This window comes from Astatotilapia calliptera, chromosome 3 (assembly GCF_900246225.1).
Source record: "Astatotilapia calliptera chromosome 3, fAstCal1.2, whole genome shotgun sequence".
Taxonomy (NCBI): domain Eukaryota; kingdom Metazoa; phylum Chordata; class Actinopteri; order Cichliformes; family Cichlidae; genus Astatotilapia; species Astatotilapia calliptera.
This window is the reverse complement of record NC_039304.1, coordinates 16,556,290-16,569,769: the sequence shown is the minus strand read 5'-3', so window position 1 is coordinate 16,569,769 and position 13,480 is coordinate 16,556,290. Positions and strand designations below refer to the sequence as shown.

General features: G+C 39.2%; 1 protein-coding gene across 1 annotated transcript; it reads left to right on the top strand.

The window, feature by feature from the left end:
• The first annotated feature begins 32 nt into the window (after positions 1-32).
• On the top strand, positions 33-5,917 carry LOC113018732 (placenta-specific gene 8 protein-like). The gene is made up of 4 exons (XM_026162058.1): positions 33-183; positions 2,266-2,379; positions 2,574-2,719; positions 5,339-5,917. The coding sequence occupies exons 2-4, from the start codon at positions 2,268-2,270 to the stop codon at positions 5,477-5,479; spliced, it is 399 nt and encodes a 132-aa protein (XP_026017843.1). The 5' UTR covers positions 33-183; positions 2,266-2,267; the 3' UTR covers positions 5,480-5,917.
• Positions 5,918-13,480: the final 7,563 nt, after the last annotated feature.

Sequence of the window (13,480 nt, the reverse complement as noted above, 5' to 3'; positions counted from 1 at the left end):
TCTTATCTATCCTGGAATGAAAGCGTGTGTAACTGTTCGTCTTTCTCTGTCAGAGAGGTGGTTTCTTTGAAAATTGAAAGTGAGCAGAGCCTTCAACCCACACTTGACCACTCCCGTCACAATTTACAGTCATAGGTTGGACTTGCTCTCATTTTACTCATAACGCAGAGAAGCAGAGAAAAGGTAAGGACAACTTTCTATACTGGCAAACATCTTAAAGCAGTTAGCAGTCTTTGCGACCTAATAGTACAGTTTGCTATCATTTTCCCAGTGTGGTGTTGTGAGCCAGTCAGAGGAATACTTGCAGCACACGGGTTTACATGCACTTCATACTGCCTCAAGAAAAATAGCACAAAAAACTGGACATCTAATTATTATAAGCATAGTTTTGCAGTTTATACTCATAAATTAATGAATCTTATAGGACTGTTAGACTAGTTGGCAATAGACTATAAGTAGATTAATGTTAGCTAGGAATTTTTTTGTATATTAATTAAGATATTATTTCTAAGATATCTGAAGTAAGTTTATAATATGCCCCATGACCAAGGGTGTAATCGGCCTGGTATCAGGTACATGGAATTTCCATGTATTGGCTTGTGTTCACACAAGTTCAACATTTCTTTATTCTATTTTTGGTGTGTTATGTTTCAGTATAGGGGTGAAGGTGGAGCTCAGGGAGGTGGTTGACTGATATCCTGATTGGGACAAGTGTGTTGGGTTTGACCTCAACCAGTTAATTTAAAAGAGTCACTTCACTGTGTGTGTATTACAGCAAATTGTAGTTTATGGATCTCTGTACAGTGTAGTGTGCATCTTACATTGCAGAACTGGTGTAGATAAATTTGTTATCCCCCAGGCACCTCCATTAATCTCTAAAGTCCCTGTTTTAAGTTATTATGATACAACTACACTGCAACTTTTGGTAAAACACGTGGAAATGGAAATTATTACCTCCACGGTAACTTATCTTATCTTGCGAAGGCTGTGTGCCATGAAGCAAGGGCAACTGAAATATCTTTCATGTACAGCTTCACTTCTCACAACATCTCCAGTCAGGCTATGTGAGCACACAAAGCTGGTTATCAACTTGATAAATTCATATGCAGTTTATCAGTCTTGTAGCAAAGGGTGCTAACGTGAACAAGATGGTATTGGAAACATGTGACAGTTGAGCTGTCCCAAACATGGACAGCTCAACAGGATCTATCAGTGGATTTTACAAACACAAGGAAACTATGACATTTGAAAAGCACAAAAAGGTTCAATATAAAATACAGGCAGAAAACTACACACCTGTCATATATAAAGCAACTGCCTGAGCATCTATTGCAACAAAGCTCTGCATAATAGGCCTAGAGAGTTGAATCTGCTCATCTAGACGTAGTATTTTCTGGACAGTACCATTAAAATCACTGTGTGTGCAGTTGAAGACCTTTGATCAGTAAGATTGGAAAAGGCTTGTAAACATAATGCAGGTTAGGGAAAAATAATCTCATGAAAAGGAATCTTACTGGAGAGCAGAGAAAGAAGAAAACACAGCACGAGGGAGAACATAACAAAGAGCAAGGGAAGACTGAGATAATATATACAAACACAGGCTAACAAGGGAATGGGAAACAGAGTGACGACTGCTGTCCTTTCTCCTGCACTTCTCCACAGCTGGTGCTAGCAGTCTCAGCATCTGGACTGTGAGGACTTAATACTAGTTGTTGTTGCTGCAGTGCAGCTGCAGCAGCAGTCCCGACAGCTAAAATGTCGATTAATTTCTTTTTGCTCTTTTTGGTCCATCTATATCAACCACACTAAACTCTGTTCTGCAAGGTGCCCGAGTGCACAGGGAAGGTATGGGAGGGGTCGGATACATTACGAGATTTGACTCCAGTGTTGGTAGTGAAACACGGGCTGCTTTCAGTGCTTTTAGTGTGTGGCTGTGTGGCAGCCCTACAAGCCAGCCATAGCCTGTATAATTATATTGATCCATTGGCAGACAAGTGCCAAAGATCCTGTTAGGGGTTTACATGCACTAGAAAACACCCTGCTGTGCATGTTACATGTTTATAACCACTATAGCCCGTTAACGTCGGTTTCATCTCTACATCTCATTTAAAAGCAACAGCTGACCAAAACTCTTAAGTTAGTGAATGAACAAGAGAAAACCATAGAAGAATAAATACAATGAAATAAGGCATAAGAAAAAGCAACAACAATGACAACAAAAACTCTCTTCAATCTGTGTCTAATTTTCTACTTCGTTTGCTCCAGGAATGGCCTTCCAGCATTCAACCACCCAGGTGGTAGTCACCACCACTGCAATGAGTCAGCAGTCTGGGCAATGGAGCACTGGCATCTGTGACTGCTGCTCTGATATGAACTCCTGTAAGTGAACCCAGCAAACCCTACAAACAGCAGTGATTTCTGCATCAACCACCTCCTCAGACTTTTTTTGCAGTCGTTTTGCAGAGTATCTGAAGTCAGGATATAATGCAGAGGTTACGCAAGAGTTTGTAGAATTGATTAAAAACTGGGGTAAATTCATACAGATATGGCATCTCTGCACATTTTTCTTCAAGGTTGCTTCGGATATTGGTGTTTCCCCTGCATGCAGTGTGACACAGCCAGTAAACATGGATGGTGCTGCGCAATGCCACTCCTGGACTTTTGCTGTGTGGTGTCCTGCTTACTTCGCAATTCTGTCAGAGAGCGCTACAACATCCCTGTAAGTGTGAGAGTGGAGGATAAGGTTATTGTATTTAGCTTAAATTATGCTACCGTTGTATTGTATTAAGCTTAGTAGTAATTAGCAGTTAGCTTAGTAGTTAGCTTACATTAAGCTAACTAAACTGCCCCCTGAACAATGAACAATGCCCCCATCCCTAAACTTTAAGAGAGAAAAAAATGCAAACTTCAAGCAATACTATGTATGTACAAAGCTTAAAAAAATACAGAAGAAATGTCTTCAGTATTAGTCAACACTTGCTGATGAGGTTTGATGAATATTTTATTGATACTCAGGATGACTGTAGTTGCATTAACCTCAAAATCAATAAAAATAAAGTTAACATAAGTGGATGAAACATCAAACCACAAGTAACCACATAAATGAAAATAGGGAGTGCTGAGTGTAGCTTTTAATTGGCGCAAAGCACACATGGTTATATTTGTAAATTAGTGCAACTGAAGTAACACATGAACAAAATACTACACCTTCACTCACCCTAACTACTGCACAGACTTCTTGGGTGGGCTGTTAGAAAGTATAACAAGCCTCATCGTTTGTCATATTATTGTACTGTTTATTGAATTCTCCAGAAAGTACAAATGGTGCAAAATGGCAGAACAAGCCCGGCACACCCCTGACATTAACAAGTCATAAAATGAGACAGCAAACAAAAAACCCACTCCTATTGCAAAAGGGGAGATGACCCAAAGGCACTAAACCTGCTGTAAAGTGGTTGGGTTTTTTTTAACACGAAGGTCTGCAGTGACTGATTCACTTTTAGAGTCATTCTCGAGTGGTGATTTGAGGAATAGCATTTTTTTTTTTTTTTGCCAAAGACATACTGACATCCACCACTTTTTGGTGGATGTCTGCCAGGTTTGAACTACATTGTCTTAAAGATGGAGTGCAATGCAATATTGCTTCAGTGCAGCTCAACAATGAGAACAACCAATGAAAAAAATCACCTCATTAAAAAGCTGCCATTAAAACAACAACATCAAACAAGCTCTCCTCTGGATAATTCCTGCACTCCACCTAAGTCTCAGTCCTCAGGACCTCAAACAGTCCCTGCAATTTCTATCAGAGGAGCTATCCTTGATATCAAAAAACCCTTTGCTTACATTGTATTATTTTTATTATGACAGTATTCACTCCTCCATCAGATCTTTAATTTAATTCACTTATAAGATGAATTAAATCCTATTTTATAAGATTTTCCTACTAAGTCTAATATGTTTCCTCCTCATAGTTTAGGATTTCTATTCGATGTAAAATGTCCTCATTCCTTCTTCCTTCACTTATTCCCTGATCTTACTCTTAGTATTTAAGTATGAACACAAAGCCGACAACACAAATCAAAAATGAAAATCAGCACAAAGAGACTTTAAAGCGATCACCATGGTGATTCCACATTAGAAACACGAACAGGATTGTATTGTTGTAGGGTCTTTACATTACAAGTGCCTTTGAGGCAACTGTTGTTGTGATATAGCAAAAAAACAACAAAGAACCCCCCCCCCCCCCCCCCCAGATAGAATTCAATTTCAATTCAATTTATTTATCTAGCACTCTTCACAGGATAAAAACCACAAAGTGCTTCACAGTAATATAAAGACAGAAATACATAAAATACATCAAAAATCAAACATACAGCATGAATCTAATTAAAAGCCAATCTAAATAGAAACTTGGGGTGCAGCCCGACCGCTCATCTGTTTGTTACCTGATGAAGTTCAGCAGCAGCTTGCTTCACCACAGCTCACAAAAGACAACTCACTTGACCACGGTGCTGGACTGGGCTCAGCATTCATTCAGCTTCAGCATCACTCTGGGTTCTTGGCTAGCTTAGCGTTAGCATGCTGTCTGTGCAGGTGCTTGCAAAGAGCTGAAGTTGTATTAGCAGCATAATACAGTTATTTCTGTCCTGGATGCCACTTTACCATCATGCTCTCGTCTTTTTATGCAATAAAAATAAAAGTAATGTCCAAATTCATGCTGTAAACCTGCCTGTTATTTTCGAGCTGTGGGTAGTAAGCAAAAGAATTTTCTTTGGAGGGTGACTGGCCTCTCCTTTTGAGATAGGTTGAGGAGTTCGGTCATCTGGGAAGAGCTCAAAGTAGAATTGCTGCTCCTCCACACTGAAAGGAGCATTTGAGGTGGTTCAGGCATCGCACAAGGGTGCCTCCTGGGCGTCTCCTGGGTGAGGTGTTCCGGGTACATCCCACAGGGAGGAGGACCGAGGGCAGACTCAGGACATGCTGGGGAGATAATATCTTTCGGCTGGCTTGGGAACGCCTTGGCGTTCCCCCAGACAAGCTTGAAGAAGTGGCTGGGGGGAGGGAGGTCTGGGCTTCTCTTGTTAGGCTGCTCCCCCACAACTTAGCCCTGGATAAGAAAATGGAGAGATGGAAAATAAACATCATTTAATTTCATCTGTATACTGAACTATATGCTGTATGTTACTCTGATTTGTATGCTGAAATGACTGAACACCATTTCTCAATTCTCATTCCTAAGCATGACATTCAGACGTCAGCTGACTAAACAGGATATTGTTAGAAATTCAAAATATATCACAAAGTTCTCGTCTTCCTCTTCAATTTTCCTGTCCTGCAGGGCTCGTGCTGTGATGACTGCTGCAAAATATTTTGGTGTTATCACTGTGTCTGGTGCCAGATGCATCGTGAGCTGAAGATCAGGGAAAACCAATACCCTGCTGCCTCGACGGTGGTCACAACCCAGGTCATCCGTGGATAAGATGCAACCATTTTTGATGTGGGTTGAGTGAAACTGACAAAGATAATTTAAAAAAATGTATATGTTTTACAGCGATGAAACACATATGAAAATATTACTTCTGTTTCTGCAGCATGAAGTGAAATCTGAAAATGTAGCCTGGCATGTGATCTGCATTCTTTTTTATATAGCATTTCATAGCTCAGTGCTGATGCTCGTTTGGTTCACTGCTCTGCAATAGATAGTTGTTTCATATAATCTAAGCAAGTTTTTATAGCTTTAGATTATATGTTTAAATCAGATGTTTTGAGTTTTGTCAGCATACTGCATATATCATCAGGAAAGATTTTACCCAGGTCGATAAAATCTGTATCATTTAACATACTCACACTTATAATAACTTTGTCCAAGTTGAGTTTCACCTGTGCTAAAATAAAAAGTATTCACATTCACCTACTACACAAGGCACTGTTGTACTTTTTTCAACTGTGGAGACGTGATAAGTTTGTAGCATAAACCTATTCGCTGGAACGTTCAAGACAATTTACTACACAGCAGAAAGCAAGACACAAGTAGGCGAAGTTCTTTGTGTTACTCCTGCATGAGGGAGACCTGCCTGGAGCCAAGTGTCGTTCCACCCACTTGACCTCCGTCAGACTCTCAGCCAGGTTCCCCATAGCACTCCTTTTATTGTGGTTATATGAATATGCATAGGTTCATTAACATATGATGTTTCATATAGGTATAGAGATTGAAAATGTGACGTCACTCAGGGGTAAAACCGCAAAGGATTCTGGGAACTCGTGGCAAGAGGTACTAGCGCACGCAGGCTTTCAATTGAAATCAGTTACACAGCGATAAAAAGAAACACAAAAATGTCAAGAAGCTGTTGTATTATTAACTGCAATAGCCGGTCGCATGACAGCCACGGGAAGCCGACGGGTAAAGAGATCGGTTGTTATTGGATTACGTTGTTGAAAAGAAATTGTTCAAGCCATGTTTCCGAAGTAACAAAGAGGCAACGGATGGCCTGGATTGCAGCCATTCAAAGATCAAATATAACGTCCTAGAACACTCCAGCTCACAGGTTAGTCTGCTCCAAGCATTTACACAAAGGCAAGTCTTCTGTTGTAGTTAATACGTCATTTTCATAACATAATTGGTGATATAGGTTACAAGCAAGTCTGGCGCTGAACAGAAATTGTCGCGCTATGCTCCTTTGTTTATTGTGCATAAATAGTGAATTGTCCTGACACAATATTGTGTTTCGCTTCTGTTATTATGGTACATTGACAAAAACATATACTTTTATTCACAGGATAAAACAGGTTTTTTGTATCACTAATTGTCCAGTACGATTACAGCGTACAATATTATTGTCACTGCTCCATTTCTGTGATGCTACCAGAAATTATTTCCACTACTAATTAATTACCGTTGAGCTCAAAGATCCTATTAATAAACGGTTAACGAATGTGTATTTATGAAGACGATTTGTGAGACTGGTAAACTTACCTTTGTTCACGGTGCATTTCAAGGTCCTGTACCCATCCGTCGGTAAACTGTACCTGGGCTTGTTGCAGTGACCTGAAGTTACTAAACTTCATGAGTGTATGCACTCACTCCAAGAACCGTATAATTATAAATATGAGCGTGGTGAAAGTTGGGCAATACGCTAACGTCTTTTGTCCACTCTGTGTGCTCGTAAGGGTCTGACCCTTTCACTCCTTTGATTTTTTCCTCGTATCCTTTCTTTGACTTTTCATCAAGTCTGTCTTTGTACGGACCGGCATTGTTCTCCTTCGTTTTGTACATACCTTTTTGGGGGGGGCAAAGAAAAAGCAAGAAGGTATTGGAACCGGAGAATGAATGCTTGCATTTGATGCAGGTACTTGGATTGTTTTGCCACGAGTTCCCGGCATGCAATGCGCAAAAGTCACGTGGTCTGTCAATCTCTATACATGTGGACAAAGAATACCTTGTCTGTGTCTGTGTGTGTGTGTGGGGTCAGAGTGTGACCCCATAAATGACTTCCCTAAACCTGCTGGTCTGAAAGTCCAGCAGTTCATCTAAACAAAAGGCACTTAGACTAAAACTGACATAGCTACGTTTATCCTACCATAAAACAATAAAATAAGGTACGACCTCTCCCATGCTCCCAGGGTGTGGGTGTGAATGCCAGAGCACTCTGGAATGCACACACAGTCTTTGCAGACTACTAAAGATCACACATCCTATCACTACACACTCGATTATACACCTCTAAGCATATATGGTTAAATATTTCCCAATACAAATGACAATAATAAAATCTAAACCCATCAACATGTCTCTTAAACCTTCGCCCTTTTCTCAAAAGTCTAAACACAAAAACCTACTGGGCTACAGTCACAGATCCTTAAACCATGCAGTCGTCTCAGATCACGCGCACAAGCAGCACCGGTGACTTTGATAATGTTTGACCCAAACAGGCCCCACTCCCTACAAAGGACACATGAGTGACGTGCTACGAGTGAATAATTAACAGGCTCGTCATCTTTCTTCCTTCTTTTATGATTTTTATGCAGTCAGTAAATACTGTTTTACTTTCCGGAAAAAGCTACATGACAAATGATGCTTACCACGTCATCAGCTTTATTTTAACAACACAATTACCTGCAATAAAATGGATTCTTTGCTTTCTGCTGAAACCTGGCTTAATGAGAGCAGTAACACAGCAGTAACATGTTTCACTGAAACACGGTGTATCTGATGTCCAGCAGCAGTATAACTGTGCTGTTCTAGGGTCAAAATTGCAACTGATCAATCATGTTGTTGTGCTGTCATGGCTTTGGAATGTGGAGAAATAAGAAAGAAAAAAAAAAACCTTTGTTATTATAAAACTCAGCTCTGGGACAAATAGTAATCATTTCAAGTGCTTTCTTTGTTAATTTAATCAATATAATAGATATATTATTCAAGTTACTTTTGCACATGGACAAATTGAGTTAGTCATGTTGGTTTATTCTTTTTAACATGTCTTTTCACGAGCCTTTGTCTCCTGTTCACCAGACAATTATCTCGCGCATCATAATTTCCTCCACAGCGGAGAATTTCTCGGATGCTTTTAATTTAACTCTATCCCCGCAAAACGGCGTTGATTTTTTAACAGATCTATTTAATAACCATTGTTTTTTGGCTAAATGACAATATCCGCTCCATAAAACGTGATTGTCGTAAAGCTGAGCACTTGTGGAGGAAAACTCATTTAAATGTGTACATCTCCTTTACTTAAAGGATCTTTTAGCCTCTTTTAGCAATGCAATTAGAGATGCGAGGGCTGCTTATTTTTCTCATCTGGTTTCAAAGAGCAGAGGTAATCCTAAGGTGTTATTTGACACTATTACTGATATTATTACTCCTGCTCCACCTGCTGCCATTATTTCTTCTAATGAAGACTGTGAAACATTTCTTTCTTTCTTTCTAGAAAAAATTAGTAATGTAAGTCCCTGGTCCCTGTGTGCTCACCATAGTTCACACCTTACTGGGGTCTGGTAAAGTCCCTGCTTATTTTAAAACTGCTGCTATACACCCCCTGTTAAAAAACCCCACGCTGGACCAATCTCTCACTAGCAATTAGAGACCAATCTCAAAAATACCGTTAATTGCTAAGATATTAGAGAAGGTTGTGGCCAAGCAGCTTACAGCAGTTTTAGACAAACATAATATATTTGACAAATTTCAGTCTGGCTTTCGTAGAGCTCATTCTACTGAGACAGCCCTTCTTAGAGTTTCCAGTGACATTCTGATGCAAAACTATGCAGGAAAATGTTCTGTACTCCTAATGTTGGACCTCACGTCAGCCTTTGACACCATTGACCATTACATTTTTCTTGAAAGGCTGAAATACTGGGTTGGTGTATCTGGGTCTGCCTTAGAGTGGTTTTCCTCGTATCTCTATGAACGATACTTTTCTGTGGCGGTCTCTAAGTACAGGTCATCTTCCACGTCCCTGTCCTATGGTGTGCCACGAGGTTCTGTGCTGGGGCCCTTATTGTTTTTAATATATCTACTTCCTCTCCAGCATATTTTGAGCCCCTTTGAGGACATTTGCTACCACTGCTATGCAGACGACATCCAGCTATATATTTCTTTTAAACCTGAAGATGTTTCTAAGCTGCAGATTCTAAACGAGTGCTTAGAATCCATCAAAGGTTGGATGGCTGACAACTTCCTCCAACTTAATGAAGAAAAGACTGAAGTCCTTGTATGTGCTCCAGACAGACATGTACCTAACATAATGAATGCTCTTGGTCCTCTTTCAACATTTGTGAAATCGTCTATCAGGAACCTCGGGGTAACCTTTGATTCTGCTCTTACCCTGGATGTCCACATCAAATCTCTGGTTCGATCCTGCTTCTATCATTTAAGAAACATTTATAAATTGAGCCCTTTAGTATCTCATACTGAACTGGAGATTGTTATTCATGCGATTGGACCGCTGTAATTCACTGTTTACATGTCTAAACAAAAACTCCCTGGAGCGTCTGCAGATTGTCCAAAATGCTGCAGCAAGGCTTCTGACAAAAACACCTAAGTACTCTCATGTAACACTGTTGCTTATACAGCTGCACTGGCTCCCCGTTGAATTCAGAGACCATTTTAAGCTACTGGTTCTTACATTTAAAGCTCTTCAAGGACAAGCACCAGCCTACATCATTGAACTTTTACAGCCCTATGTCCCTAATAGGTCCCTGAGGTCATGTGATCAGGGCCTTCTTGTTATTCAGCATACGGCTCAAAACCAAGGGAGACAGAGCTTTTGCCACTGCCAGACTGTGGAACTCTCTTCCTCAGAACTTAAGATCTGTGGACTCAGTGATCACTTTTAAAAAACAACTAAAAACACATCTTTTTAGAATTGCATTTTGTTAACCTTTGTCTGTTTTTGTTTTATACCTTGTGAAGCACTTTGTGATCTTTTATCTAGAAATGTGCTATATAAATAAAAATTTACTTAGTTACTTAATGCTAAGTGAATGCTTAGACAACGAGATTGGTCAGCTGCAATGTTGATCTTGGACCAACACTGTTATGATGATGTAGAAACTACACCAACACGGAGATAGCAGATCTACATCCACCCATCTTTATCAGGGTTGTGGATGAGCTGGAGCATATCCCAGCTACCAAAGGGCGAGAGGCAGGGATCGCCAGTCTTTCGCAGGGCTAAGGATATCAGATCTTGAAGTGCTTGAAACATTTTACGCAAATTAAAGTTTTGAATGCTGCAGTACTCGTTCAAGCAGGATGGGTGGTAAGGTCAATGTGACATATAATGTGTTGTTTGACAGTTATCTGAGTTTTGAACGTCTACATTTGGGAATTATATCTATATTTTCTGCTGTATTAATTTACTCCACAGATCATCCCCCTAAACTGGGACTTCTTTCCACCTTCCATTCCAAATAACAACAAAATTTATTTCAGGTAATTTCAGTGTTACACTGACAACAGCAACAACTGCGACACAACCGTTTTGACTGCACTCAACCATACAAAACACCACAGGTTTGAGCTACATTTTTCCAGAAGTCTTGATGTCACAGTCACAGATGTTTTATGTTGCCATCTCTGACCGTTACTACACATTTTCTGAATTTGTTCATTTGCGTGGAAACAGATACCAACTAGTTTATTAGGTGTTACGTCAATGCCAGAGCAGCTGATACAGCTTTGATTACACATTCCCTTTGCTGTCATCCTGTGATGAAATGATGGAAAATTTCCCTGACGCGTTTTTTTTCCCCCCCACATTTTATTGATATATTGCTCCTGTCAGAACTGGAAATGTATGTGGAACACCTACAGCAGCACCCTCCCCTTCGTCAACTTGGTGTTTTCCAGGTTAATGAAGGTAGATGAATAAAATTACACTGGAATATTGGGAAAATTATATAATGTATATTTTTCCAATTAAAGAGAAAACATGTATATGGCATATAAATCTTTGAAGGACTCTATTTTACAGACCAAAACTGCCCTCTGCAGCAAAGCAGATGTTATTACAGCCCCATGTTCTTTTTCTTGATGATTTTAGGTGTGTAACCTGTAGTAGTTAATGCAGTTCATAGTTAATGTTAAATCTTGTCATGTTCTCTGAGCAGGATGAGATGGTGACCATTTATTATAATGTAATTACTAATAAGATTTCACCTTTTTCTTTCTTTTCGCCCCTCACAAGCGCTACAGATATCGCAGCGAATAACAATTATTTTGGTTGTGACAACTGACTAAGTTGTAATGAAAATCTGACAGCGTGACTGTTGTACACAACAGCTAGGATCACCTGTTTTTGAGTTTATTCACAATCCCCTGAACTTTAATAATGCAATCATGCTTCTGCTCATATACACAAAAACTAAAAGCATCATCATCCATTATAATTACACATTACATTTGCTGTTCAATTGTACAAAACTGAGATGAGGGCTGTTTTCTTTTTTTAATGAGACACTAGACAATAAAATATGCATGACCATTTTATTAGGATTCATAGGCAGTATGGCATACAGTGAAAGTGGCAAGATCTGTTTACTGAGTTTACTGAATTCTCATTCATTAATCATGGTATATCAAGGATATGCTGTATGTCTTATGAGACTAACATCTCATATAAAATACCAATGCCAGACTGATAAGTACCTTTCCTTTAGAAATCCTATGATGAACACATATTGTGCTACAGAAGCTGTATTAAATAGTTGTCATTTGTTTCCTGGCAGTGGAGGATCACCAGTCTGACAAAGTTACTGCTGCGTTCAAGTTTTCTCTGAGTTTATTGGATCTTGAATCATGTTTTCAGGCCTGGGAGTTATCTCTCTGTTCTTTGACTAAAAATTAAAGACACAAGACATGCAGCTCACAATGACATATATTTGAATAACAAAATACCCAGTAAGATGTCCTATAGTGAGGACATTTTCAGAATGATCAGAAATATAACTGCTTTTTTTATTTTAAATTTCATTTCATTTCATTTTACATACACTGTACTTATAAGTCTCATGCAAGATGCAAGCATCAATTAAAGGATTAAAAGAGACATGTCAATAAAGAAAAATACAGATGCTAATTTCCATTTTCTTTTTTTCTTTTTTGTCAAAGAGACAGGAGATGGAGAAAAACCCCCAGCATGCAACTCTTGAGCAGCAGCCGATATTCACCCCCCAGCCTGCTCAGAGAACATAAGAAGATTTGATATTAACCACCTATTTTCTGAACAGCTCCTGGAGGTTAAAAACAAGTTACCAATAATCAAGAAATAATTGATTAGAACACATTACATACTTTTCTTAGGGACTAATAAAGTATTCTGATTGTAAAATAAAGAATGTGAGGCTGTGCTGACATGTGTTTAACTGTAGAGGGCAGTGTTTGGCTGCACAAAGGAGTCTTTCAATCAAAGAAGACTGGATGAAGCAACTATGCCCATTAATGACGGTTTCATGCTTCTAAATGTATAAAAATTTTAAGTCATTTGAGGAGAGTTATTGCACGGCATCAAACGTCAAACCGATTTGAGCCTAAACTGTAACACATGGAAGACAGTCCTAATTGTGTATACAAAATGATGAAAAAGGCAAAACCATATAATTTATTATTGGTGAGCTGGTGTTGTTATGGTGAAAAAAAAGGAAAGAGAGCTAACTTCACTCAGAGACAGAGAAAGATAAGAAAGACAGGAGAGGAAGGTAAGGATATTGGCTCTGTATATGTAAAACGTCCTGCAAAACAAACTTGGTAAGCAAACATTGTGTTATGTAAAGGTTGCATGAACGCACTTTCCAGTACTGTAAAGGATATAAAGTAAACAGTAACAGTAAACACTGCTGAGTAAACAGTGCGTAACTCATGCACAGTGGCTGTGGTGCTCATGGTCAGAGTTATGTTACTTAAAGCGTAGCAGAGATTAATCGTTTAGTTGATGATGCTTAGATTCATTCACTGAAATCCAACTTCATATCAACTTTATAGCACAAA

Coding starts and splice junctions, on each gene's coding strand:
- LOC113018732 (XM_026162058.1), top strand. CDS start 2,268: ATGGCCTTCCAGCATTCAACCACCCAGGTGGTAGTCACCACCACTGCA. Junction 2,380..2,573: donor CTGCTCTGATATGAACTCCT/GTAAGTGAACCC, acceptor TTTTTCTTCAAG/GTTGCTTCGGATATTGGTGT. Junction 2,720..5,338: donor GAGAGCGCTACAACATCCCT/GTAAGTGTGAGA, acceptor CCTGTCCTGCAG/GGCTCGTGCTGTGATGACTG.